At 46.7% G+C, this 15788-nt stretch overlaps 1 protein-coding gene and 1 long non-coding RNA gene across 3 annotated transcripts; both read left to right on the forward strand.

Annotated features, from left to right (window-relative positions):
- Positions 1-351: 351 nt before the first annotated feature.
- Positions 352-1506, forward strand: LOC120384805 (carbohydrate sulfotransferase 4-like). The gene has a single exon (XM_039503864.1). The coding sequence runs from the start codon at positions 352-354 to the stop codon at positions 1504-1506; it is 1155 nt and encodes a 384-aa protein (XP_039359798.1).
- Positions 1507-5655: 4149 nt separating this feature from the next.
- Positions 5656-13807, forward strand: LOC120384725. Of its 2 annotated transcripts, none has more exons than XR_005589067.1 (4): positions 5656-5825; positions 6835-6933; positions 7029-7253; positions 12888-13807. It is a non-coding gene; the product is annotated as an uncharacterized LOC120384725 (long non-coding RNA). The 2 variants fall into 2 exon arrangements; XR_005589066.1 differs by lacking the exon at positions 5656-5825 and adding an exon at positions 6015-6152.
- Positions 13808-15788: the final 1981 nt, after the last annotated feature.

Consider the following 15788-nt stretch of genomic DNA (forward strand, 5'->3'; position numbering starts at 1 on the left):
GCCTAAGCTGATTGGCACCGCAAGCCTGGGAGGCGGGAGAAGTGAAGCAGCCATGGTGTGCTTGGGGAGGAGGCGGGGCAGAGGTGAGCTCGGGCGGGGGGGATGCCTCAGGGCAGAGGGTGGGGAGCTGCCGCGGGGGGGGGGGGCCTCAGGGCGGAGGGTGGGGAGCTGCCGTGGGGTGCGCACCTCAGGGCGGGGGCTCGGGATGGGGAGGGCGCAAGGTGGAAGTTTCGCCTAGGGGATGAAACATCCTTGCACTGGCCCTGGGCTTCCCACGGTGTTTGTTAACCTAACAATCTGAATGCACTCACTCTCTCTCTCTCTCTCTTTCTCCTCAGACTCTTAGCCACCATGCTGAAGTCAAACAAGACAATAGTGATAGTGGCCCTGGGAGTTCAGTCAGTTGTTTTCATCTGCTTCCTCGCTCAGCTTCACAGCAGCTATTCCCCCCAGGAAAAGAAGCCAGCTCAGGTGCACATCCTCATTCTCTCCTCCTGGCGGTCAGGATCTTCCTTCACTGGCCAGCTCTTCAGCCAGCACCCTGATGTCTTCTACCTGATGGAGCCTGCCTGGCACGTGTGGACAGCCATGTACCAGAACAGGGCCAAAGCCTTACAGATGGCAGCACGTGACCTCATCAGGTCTGTCTTTCTGTGCGACATGTCTGTGTTTGATGCCTACATGTCTACACAGAGGAATAAATCTGATTTATTTCAGTGGGAGGCCAGCCGGGCCCTGTGCTCCCCCCCTGCATGTGACCATTTCCAGCGCAACCACATCATTTCCAAAACCGCCTGCAAGACCCTTTGTGGCAAGTACCCATTCAGCAAGGTGGAGGAAGCTTGCAAGACCTATAGCCACACAGTCATCAAGGAGGTCCGGTTCTTTGATCTGACAGTTCTCTATCCCCTTCTCATTGACCCCTCCCTGAATCTCAAAATCATTCACTTGGTTCGTGACCCCAGGGCTGTGTTCCACTCTCGTGAGAAAACACTGGCTGCTCTGATGCACGACAGTAACATTGTGGTGGGGTCCCAGAATAACCAAGGGGAGAGGGGGCCCTACAAAGTGATGCAGGAAATCTGTAAAAGTCACATCCGGATTTACACTGAAGGCAGCCAGGCCCTTCCCAGCTTCCTCAAAGGCCGCTACATGCTGGTGCGCTATGAAGATATTGTCAGTGATCCCCTGGCAAAGGCTGCACAGATATATAAGTTTGCAGAGCTCCACTTCACACCCAAACTTCAGGTGTGGGTGTACAACATCACTCATGGGAAAGGCCTGGGGACGCAGGCCTTTGACATTGGCTCCAGAGATGCAGTGAATGTGTCTCAGGCCTGGAGGAAGAACCTGCCCTTCCAGAAAATAGCAAAGTTGCAAAATGTGTGCAAAGATGCCATGGACCTATTGGGTTATCGACTAGTGATGTCTGAGGAAGAACAGAAGGATATGGTACTGAACCTGTTATTTACCCAGAGCCTTCCACCCAGTGACACAGGGAACTGAATGCAGAAAATTTGCCTCATGTTTGTCAGCTGAAGGCTGCAGAATTCAGAACTGTGTGCACAAGTGAAAATGTGGGTGGGTGGGTGTGCACGCACGCACGCACATGTGTACAGAGTGATAATAGCACCTGAAACAGAGCACAGTTGGAGGCAGTGAGATCACTGCTAACTTTCTTTCCTGCCTAACTCTGCTCTGCAGTCTCCACACTAAAGACCCAGCAGCAAAGCAAACCTTGTTTTTTCTGTTTAGGTGGGACAGTAAAAGGAGAAAACGCAATTGAGAGGGAACAGCACATCCAAGTAACAGGACCCAAAAGAGTCAGAAATCTCCCAGAAGACCAATTTAATTAAACACCAATAAAACCACAATTAGCAGGTGTATTCCTGGAGACCAGGAGGCACAATGAGTGTCAGACACTCAGGCCCCTACCTGTACAAATTCCATGTACATCCCAGAGTTTATCCATTTTTACCTAAGGATTTAGTGGATTATCCAGCACTTGAAGTTTTTAAATCAAGCTTAGTGTCTTTTTAGAAGAGATGCTCTAGCTCAATCATAAATTATGGGTTTGTTGCAGGAATCACTTGATGAAATTCTCTGTCCTGTATTATGCAGGAAGGCAGCCTGGATGGCCACAATGTTCCCTTCTGGCCTTAATCATCTAGGAATCTATGCAAGTATTAAGAATCCTAGAACAGGTTTAAAACTCAGGTAACCCAAGTATCCTTGTTACACTCAGTTAGTTTTCATATCACTGTCAAACTACATGTAATCAGGGGATGGTCCTGCTATCGTGATGAATTTGCCTGGCTTCTATACTGCCCCAGGTAGAATTGGAGGTGACAGGTTCTGAGTCGCCACCTCAACAATATTTACTGGATGCCTGCTTGAGCTTGAGAACTCCTCTGCCTTGCTCCCATCTGCCCTCGTAACCCCGATAAAGCTGGGGCCAGGATCACGGGGGGCTTAACCCCCAGTCTCATTATGGGTTGCTCAGGACCGGGGCTAGGGTCTCCCCACTGTGGGGTACTCTCTCTTCCCCGGCCACTTCCCTGCTCCAGTGATCGTTGCACTGAGTTTAAACCATGTACAATTTATTAACCAGCAACTGTAAACCAATCAGGGAAAAATGGAGATGGTGAAAGGATCCAGAAACCAACACAATGGCCAACTACACTTTCTCCGGGGCTAGTCACAGCCTATCCCTACACATCCCAAGTCCTGGCTGCACTGCTGTGACACCATGGGTCAGACACCTGCTCTGGGGTGAGGGGTGGGGGATACACGCTCTCAGGCTCCAGGTGTCAGGACGCTTCTTCCCAGCATCAGCCCTCCCACTGGGGTCATGGTCCCTACTCCCAGTCTAGCCTTCGAGGCCCTCTTGTCTGGCACCATCTCCCTCCACTGAGCCTTCTGCCCAGGGCCCCCCTCGCTTTCCCCTGCTGTTCACTGTGCTCAGCTCCAATTTGCTTGTGGCATGGCTGGCGTCCGTTATCATGGCTCTGGCCCCACTGCACTCTGCTGTAGCTCAGCCCTGGCTCCCCACTGGTGCTCCTGGACAGCACTGCCATAGCTCTGGCTCCTCTGGCTTCATCATAGAATATCAGGGTTGGAAGGGACCTCAGGAGGTATCTAGTCCAACCCCCTGCTCAAAGCAGGACCAAACCCAACTAAATCATCCCAGTAAAGCTTTGTCAAACCTGACCTTAAAAACCTCTAAGGAAGGAGATTCCACCACCTCCCTAGGTAACCCATTCCAGTGCTTCACCACCGTCCTAGTGAAATCGTTTTTCCTAATATCCAACCTAAACCTCCCCTACTGCAACTTGAGACCATTACTCCTTGTTCTGTCATCTGCCACCGCTGAGAACAGCCGAGTTCCATCCTCTTTGGAACCCCCTTTCAGGTAGTTGAAAGCAGCTATCAAATCCCCCTCATGCTTCTCTTCTGCAGACTAAACAATCCCAGTTCCCTCAGCCTCTCCTCATATGTCATGTGTTCCAGCCCCCTAATCATTTTTGTTGCCCTTCGCTGGACTCTTCAATTTTTGCACATCCTTCTTGTAGTGTGGGGCCCAAAACTGGACACAGTACTCCAGATGAGGCCTCACCAATGTCGACTAGAGGGGAATGATCACGTCCCTCGATCTGCTGGCAATGCCCCTACTTATACAGCCCCAAATGCCATTAGCCTTCTTGGCAACAAGGGCACACTGTCGACTCATATCCAGCTTCTTGTTCACTGTAACCCCTAGGTCCTTTTCTGCAGAACTGCTGCCTAGCCATTCGGTTCCTAGTCTGTGGCCGTGCATGGGATTTTTCTGTCCTAAGTGCAGGACTCTGCATTTGTCCTTGTTGAAACTCATCAGATTTCTTTTGGCCCAATCCTCTAATTTGTCTAGGTCACTCTGGACCCTATCCCTATCCTCCAGTATATCTACCACTCCTCCCAGTTTAGTGTCATCTGCAAACTTGCTGAGGGTGCAGTCCATGCCATCCTCCAGATCATTAATGAAGATATTGAACAAAACCAGCCCCAGGACCGACCCTTGGGACACTCCGCTTGATACTGGCTGCCAACTAGACATAGAGCCCCGGCTCACACCAGCCAGTCCTCTCAATCCAGCTGACTTGGAGTGCTAGCCTCTCTGCATTGGCCTGGGGACCTGTCAGTCTCAGGATCCTGACTCCTCTTCAGACCTTCCCCTTTCTTGCAGCACTGGGAGAGGACTAAGCAAAAGACACATTCAGTGTCAGTAAGGGGGCATGGCCCCCTTACAGTCATCATCTTCTCTCCAGATTAGCCTTACAGGGCTCAAATGCAGTGTTGCTAACTCTTGTGATTTTATCACACGTCTTCTGATGTTTGGTGAAGAAAAATCTGAAAACATGACCCCCAAGTGCACCCGTCAGGCTCAGAAATCAAAAGGCAAATAATAAGCCCTCAAAATGTACTATTATGGTGCTGTGGTAGCACCTGCTATAGATTTCTATCCGTTTTGAGAACGTAACGTTTCATTTGATAGGGGGAGTTCTTTTTTGGCGCCCCTTTTGCAGTAAATCTGAAATGCTCTGGGCTGTGGCTCTACATTGCTCCTTCTGCTGCTGATTCAGACAATATCAGTTATACAAAGTACTGTTTGTTAATAGAGTGTATTTTAGAATAAATACTTCTCCTGCTGTCCAGAAAACAGAGCGTCACCCATTGGGATAGTGTGTGTGAAATCCTTCTCTAGTTGATGGTCCACAGACAGGCAATTACTTCAGGAGTTAAAGCAGTAGGGGTCTGAACTGGGAATCTGACGGTTGAATGTTTAGATGCTCCTGCTGATCTGCCTGGGAGATATTCTGATTACATGTGATTCACACAGTCAGAAGAAAACTGGAATAATCAATAAATTATGGTGTGAATCACCAAAAGAATACAGGTGTCTCACATTTCAGTCCTTGGTCACATGTCTGGGTTGCAGGTGTCACAGATTAGTAGGTTTGAAGGTTTATGAGTGATATTTCACACTAGTAGGCCAGACAAATACAGTCATTAGACATACTAGGGGAGTGCAGCCATGCCTGGCTGTATCAGGTTCCAAAAGTCTGTGGGAGGCTACATCCTTGGGCTGGCAGGGAACTGGACTTCTGCCATGTGTACTGACATCTACACTCTTAGTGCTGGGTTGACATGGAAAGAGTTAACCTTGGCCTAGGAAGGGCCATAGCTGTTTGCAGTGATTGCAAAGACTCTCGGGAGAGAGTGGAGACAGGTAGGAGAAAGAGGTAATAAGATCAGAGGAAGAAGGGATGTAATGGGAAGAACTTGCCAGGCTCCCCAAAGAGACTAAACCCTGGGAAGGGATATGAGAACTATTGAGCTATTGCCTCAAAGAGTAGAGGACTAAACTCCGTGTAGAGGGGCAGTAACCCTGCTCCTGCCCAAAGGGGTTAAAAACAGCCCTGGAGAGGCCTGGGGTGGGTACCGGGAAGCCTGGGCTGACTGGGGAAGCAGCTGCAGCTGGGCCATGCCCCAATCAGGCTGCAGCTGGCCCTATAAAGGGGCTGCTAGGCTAGTGCTTAGCAGTCCTTCGCCAGTGGTGGAGAGGGATGGGCCAGCACAGCACAGCACAGCACAGCACAGCACAGCACAGCACAGCACAGCACAGCACAGCACAGCACAGCACAGCACAGCACAGCACAGCACAGCACAGCACAGCACAGCACAGCACAGCACCTAGAGTGGAGCAAGGCTGGAGAAAGGCCAGAGCAGCTGGGGAGCTCCACCCTGGCAAACCTCCAGGCTGCAGACCTTGTTAAAGGCCAAGAAGGGTACTGGGGTTGCAGAGGGGCAGCCCAAGGGTAGGCAGGGGCAGCAGGTCCAAGCCCTCCTTGCCAGTGATGATGAGTGGCAATTATACTGCAGTCTGCCCCAGTGAGCAGGGGCTAGAAGGTGACTGGCAGTAGCCAAGACTGAGGTGAGGTGGGGATAGGGGGCTGGGGGTTCCCTGGGGAGGGGAGACCCAGTGAGACTGTGGGGTACTGCATGGGGCTGAACCCTGAGGTGAGGGACACTGGGGCCAGCGGAAAGCAGGACACAGCCTGCCGAGGCTGCTCCTGAGTGGAAGGAGCTAATTCCCTGGATGAGGCACTGCAGCGGTGAGTTGTCACACCGCTACACCCTGCCACAAAGGGGAGAACAGGTGTGCCCCAAGGAGGGCAGGAAGACCATTGAGGCTGTGATAGCAGATGACAGGCTTATGTTAATGGGTTATTTTGGACATTTTAATCTGGAAGACTTGGAGGCTAAACCTCTTCCAGTCTCCCACCTAGATGGAAGAAAATTGCCACCCATAGAGGAAACTGAGGCACAAGTGCACTTGGTGGTAAGACTGCCTTCCCACACAGGGATAGTGTGTCATAGACACAGACTGGATTGAGCCATATCACAGCATCTCACATCCTTCAGGGGGTTGGTACAGCCTGCAGTGGGTTTAGCAGCACAGGTTCTCTCTTGCTTCACAAGCACATGCAGGTCCCCTTTTCTCTTTCTGATCCCCTGAGGAGCTACTCACATGAGCTAACCACGCCTGTATAACAAAAGCTACATTTAGTGACAGTTAAGGCTGCATCATGACCCGCCCAAAACCTTAACAGTGTGGAAACAAAAAGTTGGCTTCATTACTTGCCACCTTCACATACGTTGCCTATAATGCTGTGGATAAAATGCTCCAGACGGCTTTTCCTTCCACCTCCAATATATACTGAAAAGCAACTGCACCTCAACTTGGGCTTTCACACAAAACCTCAATGATGATCTCATGTGTTCTTATATCAACAGCTCAGCACATCTGACTGTCACACACTCTCCATGCACTTGGGATGTTATTCTACCTTTATCATTGCTAAAGTCCCTTTCAGATGACCACTTCCTTTAAAGGTATTATGGGGGGGGGGGAGTAGGAGGGGGATGGATCCTGATGCAATCTTAACTGTAACTAAATGTAGTTTGTTTATAAACTTTTAAAACTACAGGTATCAAGCCCCCTTCCTTGCAACTGGAGTGCAAAGGAGAGGGAAGGGAGGCTCCTCTAGAGTCTTGTTAGTCCTGGAGACCTGAAGAAATCTGTCCAGCATATTGGCTCCCTGCTCTTTGTAGGAGCCCATTAAAGCTCCCAGCAAAGCACTGCCAATACCACACAGCGCACCTTAAAAGGAAAGAAGACACTCCAAAACTGCATGTTGAATCAATGGAGTAAGGTAAGATCTTTTACCTATAATGCTATGGCAGAACATTTAAGTACACTGCTGCTACCTTGCTACACTCACATGGGGAATTTTTAGTGACTGTTTGTTTTTAAGGTAGACCCATTAAAAAAGTGTTTGGAAACCACAAAATCTAGTTTAAGAACATAATTTTTAAAGGAGGCAAGAGTGTTCAGATACCAGGATGATGGGCACAGCTCCCAGACAGAGGGGAAGGATCAACAGTTTTGCATGAGTCTCCCAGAACAGAGAAACCTTCCCTTTTGAGCTCCTGGAACTAGGAGCAGGAATCAGAGTGAGTGCATGAAACAGGAGTAGAGTCAGGTGTGTTCAGACTGAGGGAGTGGGTCAAGGCAAGAAGAGGATGTGGTCTGCAAACCATCTTGGAGAGAGGGGGAGAGAGAAAAAAAACCCATGACTGACTGACTGACTGACTCTGCTCTACCACCTTAGCTAACAGGCGTATGGCTTTTAGCTCAGGCCGTAGAGGCCCATGCACTAAGCTCCAGAGGCCCCAGGTTCAATCCTACCGACGACGACCAGGGTCTGTTGGTGTTACATAGGCAACAGACACATTAAATCTCTCAAACCCCTGGGAGTCAGGACCAGACCCCTGAAATGCAGCTTCTCTCCACTTCAGCTAAAGGAGCACTCCCTTAACCTGTATGAGCCGAGCCCAGCCCCTGCTCTCCAGGCAGCAGCAAGGACACAGCCAGCAAGAGGTTCCCCTGGGTTAACAGAAACACCACCCCACTGCCCGTCATGCTGACCAATATTGTTTCCCTGCATGCCTGCCTGTATCCAGCTGTCTCATACTTAGATTGGAAGCAGGCACCATCTTTTGTTCTGCCTCTCTATAGTATCTACTGCAGTAGGGCCTTGGCCATGAATGGGGCATCTGGCTGCAATGATGATACAAATATACTCCGTCCATTTCAAAAGCTTAAGAAACAAGACCCAGAGAGGGCAGTTTCTATCTGCTCTGTCTGGAGCTATGGAGGGGTGGGGCTGAGAAGGGCTTGCTCTCAGCCTGGTATGATGAGAGGTGTATCTCTGCATGCATGCTCCTGAATCACCCTGTTCTGAGTGCCAGCTGGAGAGCCCAGTTCACAAATTCTCACTGTCACTGCGTTGTCAGGTTGATGCATGTGAAGTGTTGGCTTCTGGAGGACTGGTCTGTGTGCACATCTTGCTGCCCTCACCAGGAAATGAGAGAGGACTCATATGGACAACAGTTCATGTTGCTCTACAAAGACTTACTCACCTGAGCAGTCCTACTGATTTCAGAGGGACTCATTGTGTGAGTAAGGCTTTCAGTATCAGGCCAGATGCTAGTGGAAAGAAGCGTCCTATGGATTAGTTGGTTCGGCGTGGCCCAGTAGAGGGTAGATATGAAACCCCATACTCTCTGTTTTGCAATTTCTTCATATTGTCATCCTATGTTAAGCTTAGCATGGACAGCCATTGATCTGTGGAAGTGAGAGGAGGTCAGTAACTTGACGGAGACTTACACCGAGGTTTTGGCATATAGAAGGCACACCCTACTTTTGCTTCTTAAACATGTCCCAGGCTTGAATCTAGCCAGATCTTTCATGCTCACATCTCAGAATAAGAGATCCTATGTCTGACAGAAAATATTCAATACAACTGGGGCTTTTTCTGTTGGATTTGGGTTCTTTGCTTCCACAAAGCAGAGATCTCAACTAGGGCTGTCAAGCAATTAAAAAAATTAAATGCAATTAATTGCACTATTAAATAATAATAGAATATCATTTATTTAAATATTTTTGGATGTTTTCTACATTTTCAAATATATTGATTTCAATTACCATACAGAATACAAAGGTTTCAGTGGTAGCCGGGTTAGTCTGTATCAGCAAAAAAACCGAGGAGTCCATGTGGCACCTTAGGGACTAACAAATTTATTTGGGCATAAGCTTTCATGGGATAGAACCCACTTCATCAGATGTATGAAGTAAAAAATACAGAAGCAGGTATAAATGCATGAAAGGATGGGGGTTGCTTTACCAAGTGTTAGATCAGTCTAACGAGATAAATCAATTAACAGCAGGATACCAAATCTCTATCAAGCGTTCTTAAAACTGCAATACCCACCTCGTGAAGTGAAGAAACAGACTGACAAAGCCAGAAGGGTACCAAGATGTCACCTATTACAAGACAGGCCCAACAAAGAAAATAACAGAATGCCACTAGCTGTCACCTACAGCCTGCAACTAAAACCTCTCCAGTGCATCATCAAGGATCTACAACCTATCCCGAAGGAGGATCCCTCACTCTCACAGACCTTGGGAGACAGGCCAGTCCTCGCTTTCCCCAATACTAATTTCTCCCTACTGTTACTCACACCTTCTTGTCAACTGTCTGGAATGGTATCAGAGGGGTAGCCGTGTTAGTCTGGATCTGTAAAAGCAGCAAAGAGTCCTGAGGCACCTTATAGACTAACAGACGTATTGGAGCATGAACTTTCGTGGGTGAATACCCACTTCATCAGACATGTAGTGATGCATGTCTGCAATGGGACACTCTCTTACCACTTCAAAAGTTATTTTTCCTCTCTTGGTATCCTGCTGTTAATTGATTTAACTCATTAGACTGACCTAACATTTGGTAAAGCAACCCCCATCTTTTCATGTATTTATACCTGCTCCTGTATTTTTTACTTCATACATCTGATGAAGTGGGCTCTGAACCATGAAAGCTTATGCCCAAAGAAATCTGCTAGTCTCTCTAAGGTGCCACACGGACTCCTTGTTTTTTTTGTTTTTTTTACAGAATACAAAGTGTACAGTGCTCACTTTGTATTTTATTATTTTTATTTCAAATATTTACACAGTAAAAAACAAAATAAATAGTATTTTTCAATTCACCTAATACAAATAATGTGGTGCAATCTCTTTATCATGACAGTTGAACTTACAAATATGGAATTATGTTTAAAAAAAAAACTGCACTCAAAAATAAAACAATGTAAACCTTTAGAGCCTTCAAGCCCACTCAGTCCTACTTCTTGTTCAGCCAATCGCTCAGACAAACAAGTTTGTTTATATTTTCAAGAGATAATGCTTCTTGTTCACGTCACCTGAAAGTGACGAGGTGTTTGCACGGCACTGTTGTAGCTGGCGTTGCAAGATATTTATGCGCTAGATGTGCTAAAGATTCATATGTCCTTTCATGCTGTCACAGAGTGTGGGGGAGTCAGGCCCTGCACCCCTCTTCCTGGGACTCACAGTGACTCTCAGCCAGCCAGTAAAACAGAAGGTTTATTGGACAACAGGAACGCAGGCTACAGCAGAGCTTGGAAATACGGCCAGGACCCCTCAAACTGATCCTTCTGGGTTGCAGGGAGCTTAGTTCCCAGCTTGGGATTCCCTGCACTGCACCCCCCCAGCCCCGAACCGAAACTGACCCACCCCTCTCCACTCGGCTCTCTGCCTTTGGCTAGCTTCCCGGGTAAAGGCGTTGACCTCCCCTCCCCCCTGCCTAGCTCAGGTTACAGGCTCAGGTATTGTCCATCACCTAAAGTCCTCCCCGGCTCTCCCATCCCCCACCCAGACAGTCCCTACTCCACCACACATGCTTCAACCACCATTCTAGAGGACGTGTGTCCATGCTGATGACGGGTTCTGCAGCAGTGCGGACTGAAACATATTAATTTTCATCACCTGATTCAGATGCCACCAGCAGAAGGTTGATTCTTTTTTGGTGGTTCAGTTCTGTAGTTTCCGCATCGGAGTGTTTGCTCTTTTTAAGACTTCTGAAAGCATGCTCCACATCTCATCCCTCTCAGATTTTGGAAGGCACTTCAGATTTTTAAACCTTGGGTCAAGTGCTGTAGCTATCTTAAGAAATCTCACATTTATACCCTCTTTGCATTTTGTCAAATCTGCAGTGAAAGTATCCTTAAAATGAACAACATGTATTGAGTCATCATATGAGAGTGCTATAACGTGAAATATATGGCAGAAAGCGAGTAAAACAGAGCAGAAGTCATACAATTCTCCCCCAAGGAGTTCAGTCACAAATTTAATGAACACATTTTTTTAATGAGCATCATCAGCATGGAAGCATGTCCTCTGGAATAGTGGCCGAAACATGAAGGGGCATACAAATGTTTAGCATATCTAGCACGTAAATAACTTGCAATGCCGGCTACAAAAGTTCCATGCAAACGCCTGTTCTCACTTTCAGGTGACATTGTAAATAAGAAGAGGGCAGCATTATGTCCTGTAAATGTAAATAAACTTGTTTATCTTAGCGACTGGCTAAACAAGAAGTAGGACTGAGTGGACTTGTAGGCTCTAAAGGTTTACGTTGTTTTGTTTTGTTTTTAGTGCAGTTATGAAACAAAAAAAATCTACATTTGTAAGTTGCACTTTCATGATAAAGACAGTGCTCTATGGTACTTGTATGAGGTGAATTAAAAAATACTATTTCTTTTGTTTACCACTTTCACAGTGCAAATATTTGTAATAAAAATAATATAAAGTGAGCAGTGTACACTTTGTGTTCTGTGTTGTAATTGAAATCAATATATTTGAAAATGTAGAACATCTAAAATATGTAATTTCAATTGGTAGTCTATTGTTTAACAGTGTGATTAAAAGTGTGATTAACTCAAAAATATTAATTGCAATTAAAAAAATAGTGATTAATCGCATGAGTTAAGTGCAATTAATCGACAGCCCTAATCTCAACCTTTTTCACCCACCATCCAAATCCCACCTACTTTTCTCTTTAGTGACTCTCTAGCTCAGAATTGCTTGAGGTGTTTTAACCAGAAATATACACAATGTTATGATAGAGACAATCTTGTTATAGCCAAAGTCAGACTTAAATTGTAATGTTTATAAACTCAATAATCTTACATTTAAAATTATATAACTTACACATTGTTAATGAAAATATCATGGAAATGTACATTCCCTGGTACTATGTCTTCAGTATGCCTAATGACTGCAGGTGTTCATAATTTAAAGATTTTCTTTACACCCAGAAGGGCTAGAAACATAGTAAATAATAGAAAGATTGTGTGTGTATTAAAGTCATTATACTCCTACCCCTATTCCCCCATGAAAATAGCCAACTTCGTGAGTGCTCCAGGGCTAGAGCACCCACAGATAAAAAAAAACAGGGTGAGTGCTGAGCACCCACTGGCAGCTTCCCCCCCTCCCCCACCACCACATCTTCTGCCTGCCCCGATCAGCTATTCCGCAGAGTGCAGGAGGGGGTGGGGGTGGGGAGGAGTGAGGGCCAGGTGTGCTTGAGGGAGGAAAGAGGCCGGGTGGAGAAGCATTGGGGGAAGGGATGGAGTGGTGGTGGGGCCTAGGCCGGAGCTAGGGAGGGGGGAGCACTGCCTGTCACATTAGAAACTGCGTGTATGAAAACAGCTATCCCATCCTGGGTTTGAAAACCAGTCCATTTCTGTATGTTTGTAGTCTTTACAGAGAACATTCTCCCCTGTATGTTAATATTAGTGGTAGGACGGGGACTCAAAAAGAGCAATGCATCTGGAAGAAAGAGACCGAGGATTATAGGAAGGGGGGTGGTAGCATGTGGCAGTAAACTGGCACAAGAGCAATACATTACTAATGGCACATTCTCCTGCAGAAGGTCCTCAGCTGGCTGGAGCTGGAATTTTGTGGTCAGGGCTAATCACTGACTTTGTCAGGAAGTCAAGGTGATGGGAAGATAGTATTGAACAAACAAGATTAATCTGGACAATGGAAGGAAAGACTGCTAGAGCTAAACATCACCAGCCTAGAAAAAAAGGCACCAAGGCAAGATTCTATTATGCTGTGTGTGTAAGTATCTATGGAAGTTGCTGCTCAACCAACTGTGGCCATAATCTGAAACTAAAGAAGGCAAGGCTTATGGTAGATGGTTTCCTAGTCAAGGCCTGAGTCTTCTCTACACTAGGAAAATGACCTGCTGCTGAAAATGGTTGTTAGCAAAGGAAAGTCTCAATCACACGTTCTGTAATGGAGCTGAAAATAGTTTTATTTTATCTGCACTAGCAGTTAAACCATCTTCAGCAATGGGTCAATTTCCACAGGAGACATTACCATACATGTCTGGTTCTGCTTGTTAAGAGAGCGGGTCCCTCTTGCAGCAAGACAGGGTATAGACTATATGACCCTTCCCGTCACAAAATTATCTTGTTTCTCTGTCACCCTTGGTTCAGGGTACTTTTTCTAATGATGCCTACAAGGATGTGAGCTCATCAGTCTATCTGTCTATTCAGCACAGCCTTGTTACATTCCATTTCAATGTGTTTTTCCATTTCTGTTGTAAATGTAAATCCTGTCCTGCAGAATATCTACAAATGACTGTATGCCATATGCTAGTCATTCCTTCCAGAGCAGGAATCTGAATCTTAAGCAATGGCCTCAGCTACTACAAGATCATTGAAGAAATTAATAATAGAATGAATTATAAAAAGGCTATTTGATTTACTTTGCTCTGTATTTAGAGCTTGGGTATAAGTCTGTAATTTGGATTCAAATTAAAGACCATGTTATCAATTCTAACACCCAATACTGATTCATACCCCTTAGCAACTCAACAGTATAGTATAGCCACAAGATATATATAAGATCTATATACGCTATCTATAAAGATTTCTTAACTATTCTACCTTATCACTCTGCCACCCATATAGTGACCATAAAAAACTGGCTCATTATGATCTATCAATGCTGAGTGATGGTTTCTTCACCAATTCTGCATCAGTGCTTCTGGTATCCAAAGCTTCCCTTTTTGAGTTAGACTATGGAAAAGATTTGGTGGAGAAGATTCTGGTGAGACAACTCACATTATCTAAATTCCTCAGATTCTCCTTGACCTCACCAACTTGTGAGCAGCCCCAGGTTTGGCATGGGGATCGTAGTAGTCTTTTCTGATGATTTCCTCCTAAGGGTGGTGATCAGCTGTCTACACTGGTACTGTTAGATATTTTAGTTGCCTCCAATACTGTTGATCATAAGGTGGTGTTAATTTGCCAGAAAATCTGAGTAGGCAGACTGCTCTTCAGGGCTTAATTCCTGTCTTTTGGAAACCACTCAGATTATTTGCTCTTCTCTCTCAAGAGTTCTGTATTGTGGGATTCCACAGGGCTCCATTTAGGACCCCCCACCCTCCCTTATTTTAGGCTCTAAAGAGGGTGAGTGAGGAGGCATGGAATACAATGTTATCAATATGCAGATGACTCCCAGACGATGCAGTTGAGCACCAATACTTCATTGAGATGAGGGGCATATTGAGGGCGAGCTGGCTACAGCTCATTCCAGAAAAAACCTAAGGTAGTGATGGTGGTACGTTTGGGAAAGCAGCAAGAGATAGTATTTCATTTCTCATTTGATTGCAGGGTGTGTGTCTACCACTGGTTGCCCAAGTTTGTCATTTATGGGGGTGTTGGTCCCACTTCTTTCAGGATGATCATATTTCAGCAGTGACCTGGGAACTTTTTTCCATCTGGGCCTTGCCTGGAGGTCACAAGTTTCTATCAATTTTGGGGACCTCGCTATTATCATCCAGGCCTTTGTCATCTCAGAAGTAGACACCACAAGGCACTCTGTATGGGGCTACACCTGAGATCAACACGGATGCACAAACTTGTGCAGAGTGCAGCTGCCCACTTTAGTGTTCCATATTGCAGGGATAATGTGACAGTGATGCTCTCTAATCTGCATTAGCTCCCTCTTGGCTCCTGTGTGGAGTTTAAGGAGTTGGCTCTGACCTATAAAACCCTAAATGGTTTATGACCTGCCTACTTGAGAGGTGCCTCTCTCTGCTCAGCAACAGTCAGTTGAGCTGTGATGTAAAGAGGAGTTTCTGGTAGGGTGTTCTCAGACAGGGTCTGATGGTTCTGGAACTTGGGGTGAGATCCATGAAGGGATGTAGACTTTGCAATTCTCAGTGTCACAGCACTTAACTTTTAGGAGCTTAGAAAAATCACAGGAACATCACTGCAATGCACAAAGCCTAGACTCCCTGTACAATTATGTGGAGGGGGGGGGGGAGAGAAGAGGCACATAAAAATGCAATCTACAAAAGCCAGCCTGGTAGGCAGGGAGCTGCTAAGCTAAGCATGGGAGATGCTGATGAGCAGTGTCTGCTAAGCCTCCCCCTACTCCTTAGAGAGAGAGGCACTTCCCTGTAGACTGGATTTAGGCACCTATGTCTGCTTAGCGATCCATGAACAGGAAGCGCCCTCCTGCAGTCAGGTGGCTTAGGTATCTATGACGCTCTTGAGTTAGGCACCTGCCTCGCCCCCGTCAGGCTCCCTTCTTATGACCCTTTGACCGCACTCCTGTCCCTGTTCTTTTATTAGTTGTCCCCCGCAATTAGTGGGTTTCTGAGGCTCTGTGGCACCTCCCCTTAGGCTGGGGGGGGGGTTCCGTTAGCACGGGGCGGGCTTTGCCCGCCCCATTTCCTGGAAACCCAATAGATACATGCAAAATGTCAAGAGCAGGTAGAGGTGTCCACCTTAAAACTTCTGGCCCTGCAGTT

This window comes from Mauremys reevesii, linkage group 16, assembly GCF_016161935.1.
Source record: "Mauremys reevesii isolate NIE-2019 linkage group 16, ASM1616193v1, whole genome shotgun sequence".
Taxonomy (NCBI): domain Eukaryota; kingdom Metazoa; phylum Chordata; order Testudines; family Geoemydidae; genus Mauremys; species Mauremys reevesii.